A 15,320-nucleotide genomic window follows, 5' to 3' on the forward strand; every position below is an offset into this window, starting at 1 on the left:
TCTCTGCAACAGTCTATGTGAAACTGAATTCCCGCAAAAAAGGGCAATGAAAAGGAAAGTATTTTGTTGCAATGTGATGCTGGCTATAGACTGGAGATTCACAGGACACCCAGGTGTTTCTAAAAACAAACATACTCACACAGTGCCAAACCAACGTTGTTCCAAGAGAAAACCGTCAAACCAGCCAAACAACTACAGCCATAAACGTGTTGACCCATAACTGAATAGCTTGTATTCATTCAGACACAAAAAGCACTCCACTTAGCTGTTTCTTTAACCAGGACCCCCAAAATGACTATTGTTTGATTTGATTTTACATTCGGATGATTATTTTCTCTTTTATTTGATTCATAAATTGACAGCCTCTAAATAGAGTAGAGATTGAAGGCCATTGTTGGAGAAACAGCATACTATATCTAAGGTAGATCTAGAACAGTTCATAGTCCTAAAAGCAAGCGAGACACAGGTGTGAAGGAAGGGATTTAGCAGTGCTTTTTGCTCCACTATGCGTTACTCAAGTCCTGGCAGAAGCACAAGAAAGCATACAGGCTGATGACAGTGGGTTGAGGTCTGTGATCTTACCTCAAAATCCAGCTCAGAGTACCGTACTCTTTTCCTCTGGAAGAGGAGGGGTGGGGGCAGGGGGAGAGAAGAAAGCATCAATGACCAACCCCTCCACCACTGTTGAACTTAAGACCTCTCTATCTCAATGCATCTGTGGAACTCTAAGTGCCATTGTTCGGTCACGAGAAGAAAGCTAATATGCATTGGCTGCCAAACACGACACAGACACCCTAACAAATGTCAAGGCAAAATACTAATTATTCAGTCTATTTGAACGTAATGAGATTAGTGAAGTGGAATAACCCAGAATTAGAACGAAACAATAATTCCTTGGCTCACAATCTTTACAAACCCAGCATAAATAAATCAACCTCCTTTGCAATTTTTTTTTTAGACATTTTGATAAGAAGAGCTGCAGCAAACATATGAAGAATGGTTTTCTTGCTCTAATCTTGTTTGGACCCCACCACTCTCCTCTTAAGTGCTTCGGCAGCTATAGCGATTGGCACACAAGCTGTGAATTGAACAGCTGCAGACATTTCCAACTCATCTGGCCCTGACATTGCATCGCATTCCATCCCTGACTTCCTATTTGGCTCTCGCAGACTGCCACATTTGCATTTGGCAACGACAGGAGCTGCTCTCCACAGTTTGTTAAAAGCGGATTGCTGATCTAATGCTATGGCAGCCAAGTTTTAAAAGGTAAACATATGCAAACAGATAGAGAGGTTAAGTTTTTCTCTTGAGACATCCTATACTCATATTACACAATGCATTGGGGTTCTCCGACAGATAAATCCTTACCTTGGACAGAGAAATTCCGTGATTAAGTTTCCTTTGTAATATGGTAGACATGCAACATGCAACATGTATTGTATATTGCATGTTTTGGTGGGCACACACATAAAGCAGTCATTAACTCACTCATACAAAATTCAAGAGGAATCCCCCGACGATTTGCTATACAATGAAATGATAACATGTTACTGGTTAGACGCTTTTACCCAAAGCAACTTACATACTCAATACTGTGGACAATCCCCACAGGAGCAATTTGGGGTGAAGTGTCTTGCCCAGGGACACAACGACATGCTGACTGCAGTGGGGTTTGAACCTGTGCTCCCCTGATCCGAACACCAACGTACTATCCATTGCGCCACAGCCTCCCATGATGGTTCTATAGCACACTGCTTTTTCACAGTTTGCATGTACTTAATGCAGTGAACCATATGATAACTTGTCCTCTACAGCTAACATTTAGTTGTAAGGAATACTCCCTCCACTGGTTTCTATATTTCGATAATAAACTAATATGCCCTGTGAACATTTCGTAAGCATTGACAACATAATTAGAGTTTACATTTACAATCCTCCAACTGAAAATCAACAGTGAAATGAACACAGAGTCTATTTGCGTGATCCCTCCATTAGGTATCACCGTGTTTGAATTGGGGAGTGCACTGCTGTGATTTAATCTTGAGAGGCACGCTCTGATATCCATCTCCGAATCGAGCATATTCAAACAGGGTGAAATTATAGCAGTAAATTGCATCCCGCAGGTTTCTCTGCAGATTCATTTTTTTTTATTTATTGGTATTCATGAGTGTTCTCGTAGCTCTTCGGATTTTTTATGAGTTTTAATGACACATCCTTATCGTCCTCAGCCCTAAGTGAAGCATCTGCACTTTTTCGATGAAAGTGTCGCTTCCATCTCTTTAATCAACATTTCAAGATGCCATTTGGGGAAAGATGCAAAGTGTGTGTTTCTGTGTGTAAGTATGCTTGTTTCTGTGTTTGCGTCAGTGTGTGTGTGTGTGTGTGTGTGTACAATTAAGGTGGGCTGAAACATTCACCAGGGGTATTTCCTCTGATCCTGTCTGTCTCAGTCCATCTGCTGTACCACCTCGTATAGTTAGGAGGGGGTATCACACACACACACACACACACACACACACACACACACACACACACACACACACACACACACACACACACACACACACACACACACACACACACACACACACACACACACACACACACACACACACACACACACACACACACACACACACACACACACACACACACACACACACACACACACACACAAACACACACACACTGTACGCTAAGACAAAGCTGTCTTCCATTGAGAGAATAACTCATTTCAACGCTGATTGCCTCAGTCGGCAGCAATGAATACTACTCAGCTGAAAAAAGCAAACGTCATAGCACTAAAATCTTTCTTTAACTAAGCGACTTTGCATTTGATGTAAATGGTTTTATTTGGATTTTACTGTTAAAATGTTTCAAAAAGTGTTTTCAATCCTTGCATTTACAGGATTACAGGTCCAACTAAGGAGTACTACAGAGAACGTTCCTCCCCTTTGTCATTCTACCACCACAACTTCACATACATAGCCACACCCCCACCACTGCATCCATAAGCCGTAAACATCAACTGTGTGCTCAAGTGAAAGGTGAACATAGCGGCACCAACACTTGGAGCCTCTCCTTCCCTCACCCCCTCAACCTCTCACCCACCTCCAAGGATCCCGCTGAGTGGCTGCTGTTGGCATTGGTGCTGCCCAAGTTGCGTGGCAGGGTCCTGGTTCTCTCCACTGTGGATCCCCCTGTCAGAATTTGTCTGACCGACGGCCTCTGGCCCTGCTTCAGCTGGAGCGAATGCCCATGGGAGTGCATGTGTCCTCCGTGGGAGTGTACAAGACCACCCGGAGCCATCATGTGGGCGTGCCCGTGGGGCATGGTTTTGATCGTCCCATAGGAGCGGTTGAGGTTCATGGCGATGTTCATGTCACCTACGCTTGACGGCACAAAATCCGCCGGGTACGCCTCGCTCTCAGCTGGGTGGAGGGTCAGGGGTGAGGGAGGCGGGGGGAACGGAGGATCCTCCACTGCGATGTTGAGGGGCTTGTCCTCGCCCCCCAGACCCAGGCCTCCTCCTTGAGAGCAGGGAGCTGGAGGTTTGAGACTAACCGTCCTACGAGGTAAGACCATGTAATCTCCCTCCCCACTTCCTCCATTTACTCCGCTCCCACATCCACTGCCTCCACTACAGGCACTTCCGTCCTGGGAGGTGTTGGAGGAGGGGGGCGGTCGAGCCCACCCTAGGCCACTCTCGGTGCACAGGTAGATTGGAGCGCCGCTACGTTGCTGCCCATGCTGTCTCTGCTGATCGAGGTTCACGTCCTTCTTTAGGGGCGTCTCACTCAGCTCATTCAGGCCGCTCAGGGTTGGAACCTTGTGGAACAGAAACGTTTTAGTATTTCTAAGAATGTTATTTTCATTCATCATCAACTGTGATCATTTATTGTTGCTAGATTACATTTTCCATTATTTTTAAATGTAGTTTTGGGACTAGAAAAAGATCAAGCAATAGGTCAGTCAATGTAAACTTTAATCTTGCACCTGTACGATCAGGTTGGGAGGGGGGATGTTCCCGGGGAGGGAGCTGAAGTTGACCCCTTCCTGATGGGCTGCTAGCTTTGGATCCTCGTCATCATCCAGGGAGATGCGGGAAAGGGTGCCAGTGATGGTGGCCGGGTTACACGTGTTGACCTCCTTGAATATGACTAAGGTGCGAGGAGACAAGGGAAGCCATGGTAATACATAGAGTCGCGGAAAGGGGAGTTGGTAAAAGCAAGAAAAGAAGAAGAGTTAAAATAAAGTGAGGTTAAGGAAGAGGCAAATGTTGAGGAAGCAGAACATTGAGAAGTATAAAGAGGAATGTAATGAAATGGAAATAAGTTGATAAATGTTAAACAGGCGACAGATAGGCGAAACAGAAACATACATTAGGGTTTCGATAGTGACGTTTGTTTGAATCTTTGATGTGACTGCGAGATATATTGCATATCCAAGAGAATGTCACTTCAGTTTTTGGTCTTATGCGGTTTGAAGTTACTAAGATGAGTTGTGTCTCTAAAACTGTGACCTTAAAGTGTTGCTCCAACTAAAGTTTTGTCGGTGTGCCAAGATTTTTATTAGCTTGGAGAAAGTGCAAAATGTGCATCCAAGGAAATGGAGCCAAATCCTCTATCCCTGCTATCTTGCTTCACAGTTTAGTATGCCCTGTGTGTGTGAGTCTGTATACCTATGTTCTTTAATGCATGTGCATCAACGTGTATTCCTGTATTAGCCCAGGGCCTGTTTTCATTTCATAAAACCGTAAAAAAAAACTATTTATAGTGGATTTGGGTTAGCTTTCATGCAAGTTGTTGAGGAAAGGAAACTACAAACAATACTATATATTTCTAGAATAGCTACTCCAAAATTAACTATGACATGCTGATCAGAGACGATGCTTAATCACATCTGACATCAATCTACCATCACAATCAAACACAACTCAAAGCGTTTTCAAGTTCATGCCAGATATCATGCTCATTCTGTCACCATCAGAGGAAAGGAAATGTACTTTTGTGGCCCCAAAATCCAATTCTTAACCAAAGCATCTAGCACAGACCATTTTTGTGTAACCAGCATTGATGTGACAAAATGTTCAAAAGCACCACGTTTCATCAAAAATTGAAGCGGGATCCTGCTGAGTCTGAATATAACAGCAAGGACACTGGCTGAGTACAAAACATCACATTTTCTGTGTTTTACCGTCCTGTTGGTGCAACGTTATATGAAAGGACTTGACAAGGTTTTGCAAAATCTGATCCCTTCACATCTGCATCCAACAGCGGAGACCAACAGAATGGACTATAGACGAATTTGGCGGTAGTTTTACACCATTACTGCGGTGGCATGGTATTCATGTTGATTAATGAGGTACAAATTAGCATTTGATAAAAACTGGGGGGGGGGGAATTGTCATATTGGTATTTTGGCCAGAAAGTAGCAAATAATGTTTATGGGGGTTCTTTTTTTCTTGGCAGCTGATTGGTTCTCGGTTACTGACTTAAAAGATCTAAGCGAAATGGATTTCATTGAGCAGATGTGCTTGTGGTTTTTATATTCCGTGTCGTTGCAGCTGATAACAGCAAAGCAAAGCAAAAACAAATAGCCATTTGTTAAAACTTAGAATTCTTTCTCAAAAAGTCTGTTTACAAGAGAGCTACCACTGCAGTAATGTTGGATTTTCTACATCCCCGTACAATTGAGATTCGTCTATAGGAATTATTTAGGTTGAGGGACAAACCAGGCAGTGTTAATAAGGTCAATCGTGTGCACAACTTACATGGGTGTCCTCTCTCTGCAAGGATGGAGGGGGAAAGTGACTGTGTTAATATTTCACAAACACAAAACATCGGGATACATTTGTAACATATCCAAACACAAGACCAGCAGCGAGTGAAACAGGTCTTTACACACTGAGGAGTGTTATTATCATGCACAATTAAACACAGTCTCATTCAAACATATGCTCACTGAACACACATTGGGCAGAATCAGTGTGATTGATAAGGAATAATAATTGGTGTGCAGCTGTGTGGACATATACTGCAGCAGCACATCATCTCCTGTCAGTCTATCAACATGCAAAGCAGCAAGCTACGTCGCAGCTCTCCATTGCCTCTCTGCAATGCTAATCCTGTGTTGGACAAAAGAGGAGACAAAGGGAGAAATGGAAAAGTAAATCATTTGGAAGGGAGAGCTTACCTGTTTGACATGCCAAGTCCACATCCTTCTCAAAGTCCGTCTAAGAGGGAGGAAGGGTGGGAAGAGAGAGGAAATACAATGAGTGTCATTACATTCAACGTATTAATAGAGACACCAGCCAGGTGAGTGATTGGATTTAAAATGGTTATGCTGTATCTGATGATGTTTTAATCTGACAGTTAAAAAAACGAAAGGATCTGTTGCTATGGTGACACTTTACAACCAAGTAAATTAGTTTAGCCCCCTGTGAATGAGACGGTGCCTTAAGTCATACATGTTCAGTTTTCATCTGTTCAAAGTGAATTTTTTCAAGGTCTTTTGAAAAAAAAAAAAAAGAGCAGAGAATTATGCAAACACTGCGACTGTGTTCCTAATGTGTATCAGTGCACAGCAGCAGATCCAAATACAGTTTTGAAAGAAGACGAGCAGAACCCAGTTTCTGCTTTTCCAGCTATGTAATGCTACTATACGACTCAACAGTCACCTCGCTATTGTCTAAATGCCAACAGGGAGAGTCATTTACTCTGCAGCTAAACTATTATCTGCTGGGCCACTTGAAGCACAACTTTGCCGTCTTCCAGCCGAGCATTTGTTAGACTGGAAAAACACACTTTGTACCTTTACAATTCATTCACACTAGGGACCATAACACAAACATCCCATACAACACTGAGTTTAACCTGCACTCCGATTCACTTGTTATGTAGATAAGGTTCAAAATGTATGTTTATTTAGTTTGTTCTCACTTGAGGAGAGCAGGGTGGCACTTCTCCTCGGGGTAAAGTGAAACTACCAAAGACTGAGGGCGGTGGGTTGAATTTAAAAGGTATTGTTTCTAGAATGGCTATCACTCAAGTTTTTCAGTGAAAGTGAAGCTCATTGCCATGCAGTTGTGGTCTTCCCTTCTCTCACCAAAGAGCCTCCTCCTGTCCTCGGTGGGATTCATTTACAAAAGCTTTTGTTTGGATGATACACTAGAGATTTGAGACATTTTGGGCACGCCACACAGGCAAAGAGAAGAGGAAGGGGAGAATGAAAAACTGAAAGAGAGAAGGAGAGACTATGTGAAGGTCTCAGAGGAGCAGCAAAGCTCTTAGTACGCAAATCACCCGCAGCACCGTAAATGGGTCTCTACTAAATGGACGAATGAGGATATGAAATAAACCGCTCTCTCTTTCTCTCAGACACTCTCTACCATTCAAATGGAGAAAAACAAATCATCTTTATTTTAACTATAATACACTCTCTCTATGAAACCCTCAGGTTAAGTACAGTAAGTCATCAACGTCAACAAACACTATAAGGGAACAACGTTTATTTTGCTCAGTCCTGTTGAATGAAAAAACATCCAATAAAACACAGCCTTCTGGGGAGGTTCCTACTGAAATAATTGCAAAAGAAACCAATATGTTCTTAATCAATTAAAAACACATTATTTTCTGTATACCATGCTAAAGTAAAAGAGGGAGTCTATATTATACACCACAGCTATTCCTACGTAGATTTAAAGGTGGAATATGTAATTAAAACAAAGCATAAATACAGGAAATATGGGAAAAGGCTAGCCTGCCACTTTCCAACAGGAACATAATATGCCTACCAGCTTTTTAGCATCACTTCTAAGCATGTAATGTCTTCTGTGTCTATTTAAGATAAATGAAACATGTAGAATTGCTACCTTGTGTTTTTACCAGGGTTTGTGTGGGACTATTTTCTGTCTGGGCAAAGTGACCCTACATCCACAGTACCCCCCTTTAAAACCATAAAGTAACAATTCCAAATTCCGATTGTTTACAGATTAAACAACATATAGAAAGTCCATGAGTGAGTTGAGCCATTTGTAGTCCTTGCACTAAGCTAAGCTAAAACACGCTAAGCCAGTTATTGGCTATGGGTTTTATATTTAGAAAACATATAAAAGGCTTCCATCTTCTCATGTACCTCCTAGAAAGGGCTATTTTTCTAAATGTCTAACCATTCCTCTCATATCTGTTCCTAATCATTGCAAAAATATTATTCTACAGATTCCACCTTTAATCCATTCTAGTTGCTTCACTATTCATAATGACAATGACTTTTCTACGAGTGACATACTGGAAAGCTTCCGATGTGGTTGTGGGCGACGTGGTTATGGTTATGAGCGTGGTTGCGGTTGTGGGTGTTGTTCAGGATGGGGCTATGCTGGTGTGCATGGCTGTGCTCGAGGCCCTGGTTGTTGCTGCGGGGCAGACTGTGGTAACAGGCTTGTTGGCAGGCCTGGTGGCCCGCAGGTGGCAACTGCTGGTGGCAACTGGACAGACACGGGGGGGTGCCGATACGCAGAGAGCCATACTGCTGCCCACTGAAGTTCACATTAGAGCAATTCTGATGGTGTAAAAGGAATGAATGAATACAAAAATAAAACGGAGATGAACTAATTAAACACTTGAACTGAAAAAGGCTTTTATACTGCTTTAAGAAGAAGGTGTAGCTGCACTTCTACTTCTTATAATATCTCTAAATGTCTGCGGTTTAACATTTAAATACTGACAATATAGCAACGACCTGAGAGTAGTTATGATGGGGACATTGCATTACTGGTGGCTCCAAATTATCCATCATAATTAATATTCTCAAGGGTATTGTGTGCATTAAACCGTCCATGCATATGTGCCGTCACTTTTAGATGAAACTTTACCAGCCGAGAAGTAGTTGGCACAGCAACGAGCTGTGTGTATGATATCAATACATTTAACCCAAAATCAAATAAGCTCAGTTAGACTGTAGATGTTCCTCTCGGTTATGAAAACAGAGAGAGAAAATGTGTCATAATGGGTTCTCTGAGCAGAATGATGGCTCCAAAGTTTAATCTTGATAACCTCAGAGGGGCGTTCAGAAAGCCATAATCGTTACCGCAAACAGGTCTGAGGGAGGAATAAAGGGAATAGCGTTGTGAGAGTCGCTGGTGCTCTCATAGTCGCAGTGTGACCGTGCTGACATTGGCGAGGCATTTCAAGTCTATATGATTTATCACACTATTAGCCAGATTTGGAACACGTACAATAACCTTACGGGAGCTCCGTGCTCTTCAAATACAGAGCAGGAAGTTTAGGTTCAAAGTAAATAAAAGTGTTAAAATGAATGTTTTGGTGATACACGAAATGCCATGAGCAATACACACATTTTCATCAAGAAATAAAATGCGAGCAACAAAAATATCAAAATGCAATTAAATGAATCCATGCAGGCTACTTTTACAGAAGTGGATTCTTTTGACAACATTTCCTGTCCAGTTATGACACCACAGGATTTTTTAGGCTGGGAGGGAAATTGCATTTTCGAAGGTAAATTACATTTTCGGGGAAAAATACAAATGGTAGATGCATAATGCATAAACAATAATGACTTCCTTAAGGGGAAAAAGTGAGAGCCAGGTATGAGTTTGAGCACAACAATCATACTTCCTGTTATTGGAGCTGAAGCCACAAAGCTCCAGCATTAGTATGAAGCTAATGGATTGCAATGCGGGATGAAATGAAATGCTATTCACCATGATCTGCACCTGTCCATTCTTGCAGGAGTCTGGGGAGTTTTCGCTGTCATCTTTACATCCCCCCATCCTACAGCGCACCGCATCCTGCACCTAAAGGCGTGGAAAAGAGAAGAGGATGAATACAGAGTGGGAGGGGAACAGAATAAGGGAGAAAATAAGTTTGCAGACATTTTACTTTTTTTTACTTAAAGGTTTGGCAAACGCTGGAACACGGGGAACTCACTCCCTCAGACATGATATATTCCCAGTCTGTATCACTGCAATGACAGATGTTCAGTGAATACCAAATGATGTGAAAAGGTAAAAAAAAAAAGAAGCTATATTCTATGCAAATAGCTCAGCCTTGTAGCTTATGTAACTTTCAGTGGGTTGGTATAGAAAGCACAAAGCAGTTCTTTAAAGTGCCGTATTTGTGCCTTGTGAGATCAGCGCCGCTCGGCCCAAATTAAAATCAGCAGCGTGGCTTATAGGATGTTCCAACCAATGGGCTTTTTGACTGCCGTCTTGTTGTTTTTTCTCTACCCTCCAAAGTACGCCATTCTAAGCAAACACACCGGTAGCCGGCCGTCAAAGGTCAGGTTCTTGTAACACAGCTCAAATCAAATGGATCCCTGTGCATCGTGTTTCACAACCGACTCTGAGGTTCTTTCCCCCCATCGGGCTCTGTATTTTAGATACTTGCTGAGGAGCAACATCATTTCTCAATGTTGCCGCTGTCAAAGCCCATAAGAATCTCATGGGTGGAAATACAAGAGTGCTCGAGCAAGACGCTGCGCAAGAGCGAACGAGAGCATCTTCAATCTAGCTGGGTGGTCTCATCTGTGTGTGTGTGTGTGTGTGTGTGTGTGTCGCTACAAATGGAGTGGATTGGAGAAGAATCTATGTCTGATTAATACTGCATGGGCTAGTATATTGCCTCCATTGTTTCCTTCCATCCATCTCTTCTTTTCATGTCCATACTCATCCTTCGTGGCATTTGTTTCCTGTTCTCCCATGTGTGTGTGTGTGTGTGTGTGTGTGTGTGTGTGTGTGTGTGTGTGTGTGTGTGTATATGTGTGTGTGTGTGTGTGTGTGTGTGTGTGTGTGTGTGTGTGTGTGTGTGTGAAAAGCAGCTCATCCTGACATCAAAGTGAAGAGCTCCACTATGTGTCCACACCTCTCTCGCCACCTTGCTCTCCATTTCCTCCTCCCTTACCATCATCCCCTGCTTCGCTTTTGAATCACGTCCCCTTCGCCATCTCTGCATGCAATTTGTCATCCACTCTCCTTCCTCCCCTTCCTCTCTACTCACTTAACTAAGCCCTTCCCTCACAGAATACCTTCACATGTCTCCTCTCCTGCTGGCTCCTGACTGATCTCAGCAGGCTTACCCTGCCACCTCCTTCCTTTTACCCTCCGTTGTGCCCCTACATGCAACAGGCCCTATCAGAGGGCGTGTTTTGAGTCTGTGCTTCACTTCAAGTAACATCACACTCTCAACTGCCTTCCCTCTTGTTTTGCAGCGTAATGCTTCCTTGTTCCCCCCCCCCCCCCCCCCGTGTTCCTCCCCCTCCCTTCCCTCCGGCACAGCACTCCCCTCTGCCTGTTGTTCAGCAGCTACGAAGGATTTACGCAGGGGATTTTCATACACTTACAATAAATAATTCCTGGATTTACTGTACCCTGATCCCTGCCGCTTTTGTGATATTGATTTAATGCAGCTAAGCACATCGAGCATTTAGGAATTCACTTACACCATGAAGTGCATTCAATATCATAATGATCTCTTGGATAAAGGCAAGGCTCTGTGTGGTGTACATGCATCAGCGACACATTTACAGTTATGGAAAAACGATGACATTGTAAATCCATTCATTGAGTCCAATTTTGATTTAGCCAGATGGAAAATGAGTGTGTGTAAATGTCTATCTCAAGGGCACGACTTCATGTATGTTGACAATGGGTTTAAAGCCCAGCATTCCGGGACACACACACAAGCATGTGGCAAAAAGGAACTAGAGGGTATTAGTCAGGGACTTATCGTCTTATTTCACACACCATATTACTAAGCTCCTTAAAGCAGCCTTGGATCAGATGGACAATACTGCGCTATCATACTGCATTATGTAGAGGAAGCGCCACAACACAGGACAGAAATACTGGGCTAATCCCTCTTATGTCTGGTCCGCCTGTGTTCTGCAGAGACTTCAAACTGACCTGGAAACTAACGTGACATTTACGAACATGAATCGCACCTGTCAGAGGAAGTGAATGTCGCTGAGGTCACTGTGTGGCGCTGAATTAAAAATGGATGAACTCGAAATGTCTAGGATGGAAGAAGGAAAAATGGAAAAAAACGATTTACCTCTCGACGCATTGCACAGTGGACGGTGATGATGACGAAGCCTTGGACGGAGTCAAAGACAGCAAAAAGGACCTGGAGGAGACAACCAAATGTTTCCTTGTTAATTATGACTCATTATATTTTCATAGTGGTCCCAACAAATGTAAAAACAATTGCACCTGTGTAAAGTATTTTTTTTTGTTTTCCATGGATTCCTCCCACAACACGTACTATACAGAGTGTCACACAGGATATATATATGATCTCATATCAATATTTGGTATCATTCATTAGAGTTTCAATGCATTACAAATCATTGTTTCATCACTTTTTCTTTGAGCAGTTTACAGTGCTAATCTTTCCATCACCGCTCTGACAGTTGCTATTTCCGACTTCTTTTCACCTGGGAAAACCCAAGAGCCAGAAAGTGTGTTGTGTTACCATGGCAACAAGAGACCTGAGTTGCCATTACCGTTTTTTATCTGTGGTATTATTGCAAAGTTAACTTAGGATCTTGATATGGTGATTTTATTCATTTATGCCTTTTTTCTCCCTGTTTTCATACATTTGCGAACGGAATATAAAAATGCCCTTTAAGTAAATGCCTTGTTTTACGGTTTTCTGACTAGTTGAAAGATGAAAAACGCTCCGAAAAAAAAGAGACTCTTGTGTCACTCTTGAACTGTCTTTAAGGCACCCCAGGATGTTGAAGCACCCTTTTTTCAAACCCACCATATACTATCAAATCCTGTGGTGCTGTAGTGGAAAGGACTCAGGGATCATTAGAGAAACACAGGAATTAAAAAAGTCAACCAAGCCGTGTTTATTCATAATAAATCAGTGTAGCCATTCATATTGTCATTCATAGGCTGTGTCTCTGATCATGGTCTTGACATAGTGGGATCGTTTGTTCATTGTTTTATTTTTTTTCCAAAGTTGATCCTATTTTTTGGTTTATTTACACATAACCATTCAGGATTAAAGGGGCCCCATTATGCTTTACTGTGTGTTCCTTTCCTATAGTGTGTTTAGTGTTGTGTGCATGTAATGGTCTGCAAAGGATGCAATGCCTAATTCCCCAGGCTAATGGACATAACACCTGTAAGCGGTTGACCATTATTCCATATCATTTAGCTAATGCTTTTATCCAAAGCGAGATTCCAATAAGTGGCCAATCACTAACCAGCTAACCAATCAGAGCTCTGGTTTCAGACAGAGGGAGCAAAGAGGTGCTGCAACACAGGCAGTAGGAGACTAATAAAGAGCTTTTCAAACATTAAAGCATGGAAACATGTCATAGTACAGTAGAAGCACAGAATACCATTATGAAACCTGGACATCTCCATAACAGGGCCCCTTTAATGTGATAAAGTTAAAAAAGCATGCCTCCCCCCCCCCCTATTTGATGCCATTCACCAATGTAAAGCCACCTTTTCTATAGTGTACCACTTGTCTTAGAGACACAGTGTGTAAGGGTATTGCTGAGAAACATCACCTGGAAAAGTGTGGAGCGCCGGTCAGTTATGGCCAGCACTGCTGACATCCAGGTTAATGCTAACAGAGGGAGAACTACGCAGGAGCTCCACAGAGACGCCCTGTCAGAGAAAGAGAAAGAAAGGCAGACACAGAGAGGGTGGGGGGTAGGGAGAGGAAACAATGAGAAGGTACAAGGGGTTCAGTCTCAAACCAGACCAGCCATCTTTGGTAAGTCTTACAATTCCACTTCTCACACACACACAGATCAGTCAGAGGTTCAGTGGTGGGCAGTTTGTAGCTGATTGGCACACCGAGGTTTGCTTAATATTCCAACTGAGATGCGCTAGATGATGTGTAATCATGTGGATAGTTATGACACTGACAATTGCTCACAATTACAGGGTTGGTGTGCAGCAAGTGTCATGTTGGTGGAGTGAGAGGCAAAAGGCAGAGGGCCAAAAGGGAGGAAGAAGACAGGCCATTGACAAGTACTGACACAGGGCCCTTCTGAGGAGTACGGGTGTGTGTAGGAGTGTGTGTGTGTGTGTGTGTGTGTGTGTGTGTGTGTGTGTGTGTGTGTGTGTGTGTGTGTGTGTGTGTGTGTAACTCTACAGAGTCAGACACCAATTTAAAATGTTCATGCCTTTCGAGCACATATTCCTAGTTTTACAAATGTCAGTCTGACTGACAGACAGCTCTGTTTAGCTGCGCTGAGAGTTAAGCAGGTCATTATACAGGGGCCTTTCCAAAGCTATGATTAAAATAGAAAATCTAACTAAAACATGTCCTCTTGCTAACATTTCCAAGTCTTTTTTTTTTAAACCATAGTATATGGTTTAACACATTATAAGAGAAAAGAAACACTAATACTTCCAGTGTACCTCGTTGTAAATAATAAGTGTCTTTAATGAGCTATTATTTTTAAGTGCTACAATGTCATTTGGGAGAGAGAAATATGGGGGACGCTTTTATCACAAAATTCTAATTGTCTCCATCTAGAAATAAATTCCCAAGTACTACTCTTTAAAGCTTTATCACTTAGGTATAAATAGACCCGGCTTACTATATAATAATACTATAGAGAGTGAAGGCGTGTGTAATGTGAGAAACATTAAAGGTGAATTATTGTGTTTGAATGCTTTTTCAGTAAATTACAAATTATACTGCACAGACTGTTTGATTATGGCTAGGATTTCTATGAACTCATTATTCTGAAGAACCCTCCAGCCAAAGTAGAATTTCACAAGCAGCGAGAATGAACGCAGTAATGTGTGGTATAAATGAATTCTAATAATATACTATTATGCATTCAGCAAAGATGTAGGTGGATCTGAGATTGACAAAGATGGGTAAAAGAAAGTCGATAATGGCCCCATGTTTCCCTAGTGACAACAAGAGACTGATACAAAGTTGTTACTGCAAATAGGCAATCTCATTCCATTAGTGTCCAATCATGCAACAACACAACTAAGATCAGTGCTCCTGCTTTAAACAGAGTGCTCCTCTAAAACAAACACAAAGCCGTAATGAAAGATTTGCACAAGGACGTAGTTAAATATGCAAAGGACGGTTTGCAAGCGAAAGACGGGAGGAGGGTCTTTCATTAACAGACTGGCTGCTCTGAACATTAGACCATGAATACAAAACAAAACTGTTCTCAAGGAAAGAAATTACATATAAATAAGGTCTATTTGTTTTAAAAGACTATGTGGAAGCACGTTAACAACCTATAGGAGATGCATACAGAGAAATGCATACAACACTAGCCTCCATTTATTATTACATTTAGAAAGT

At 42.2% G+C, this 15,320-nt stretch overlaps 1 protein-coding gene across 12 annotated transcripts in view; it reads right to left on the reverse strand.

Annotated features, from left to right (window-relative positions):
- Nucleotides 1-15,320, reverse strand: part of adgrb2 (adhesion G protein-coupled receptor B2) — a 223,405-nt gene that overhangs the window by 21,189 nt on the left and 186,896 nt on the right. For 4 of the 12 annotated variants that reach the window (XM_079652995.1, XM_079652990.1, XM_079652989.1 and 1 more), the window contains 9 exons: nucleotides 13,546-13,645; nucleotides 12,072-12,143; nucleotides 9,725-9,817; nucleotides 8,290-8,559; nucleotides 6,196-6,235; nucleotides 5,774-5,788; nucleotides 3,997-4,160; nucleotides 3,112-3,828; nucleotides 583-618 (listed from right to left, as the gene is read on the reverse strand). In XM_079652995.1, the coding sequence (XP_079509121.1) occupies nucleotides 583-618; nucleotides 3,112-3,828; nucleotides 3,997-4,160; nucleotides 5,774-5,788; nucleotides 6,196-6,235; nucleotides 8,290-8,559; nucleotides 9,725-9,817; nucleotides 12,072-12,143; nucleotides 13,546-13,645 (1,507 nt within the window). The remainder of the gene's footprint in view (nucleotides 1-582; nucleotides 619-3,111; nucleotides 3,829-3,996; nucleotides 4,161-5,773; nucleotides 5,789-6,195; nucleotides 6,236-8,289; nucleotides 8,560-9,724; nucleotides 9,818-12,071; nucleotides 12,144-13,545; nucleotides 13,646-15,320) is intronic. The other 8 variants (XM_079652986.1, XM_079652988.1, XM_079652996.1 and 5 more) reach the window with 5 other exon arrangements.

This window comes from Notothenia rossii (genome assembly GCF_949606895.1).
Source record: "Notothenia rossii genome assembly, chromosome: 10".
NCBI classification, from domain to species: domain Eukaryota; kingdom Metazoa; phylum Chordata; class Actinopteri; order Perciformes; family Nototheniidae; genus Notothenia; species Notothenia rossii.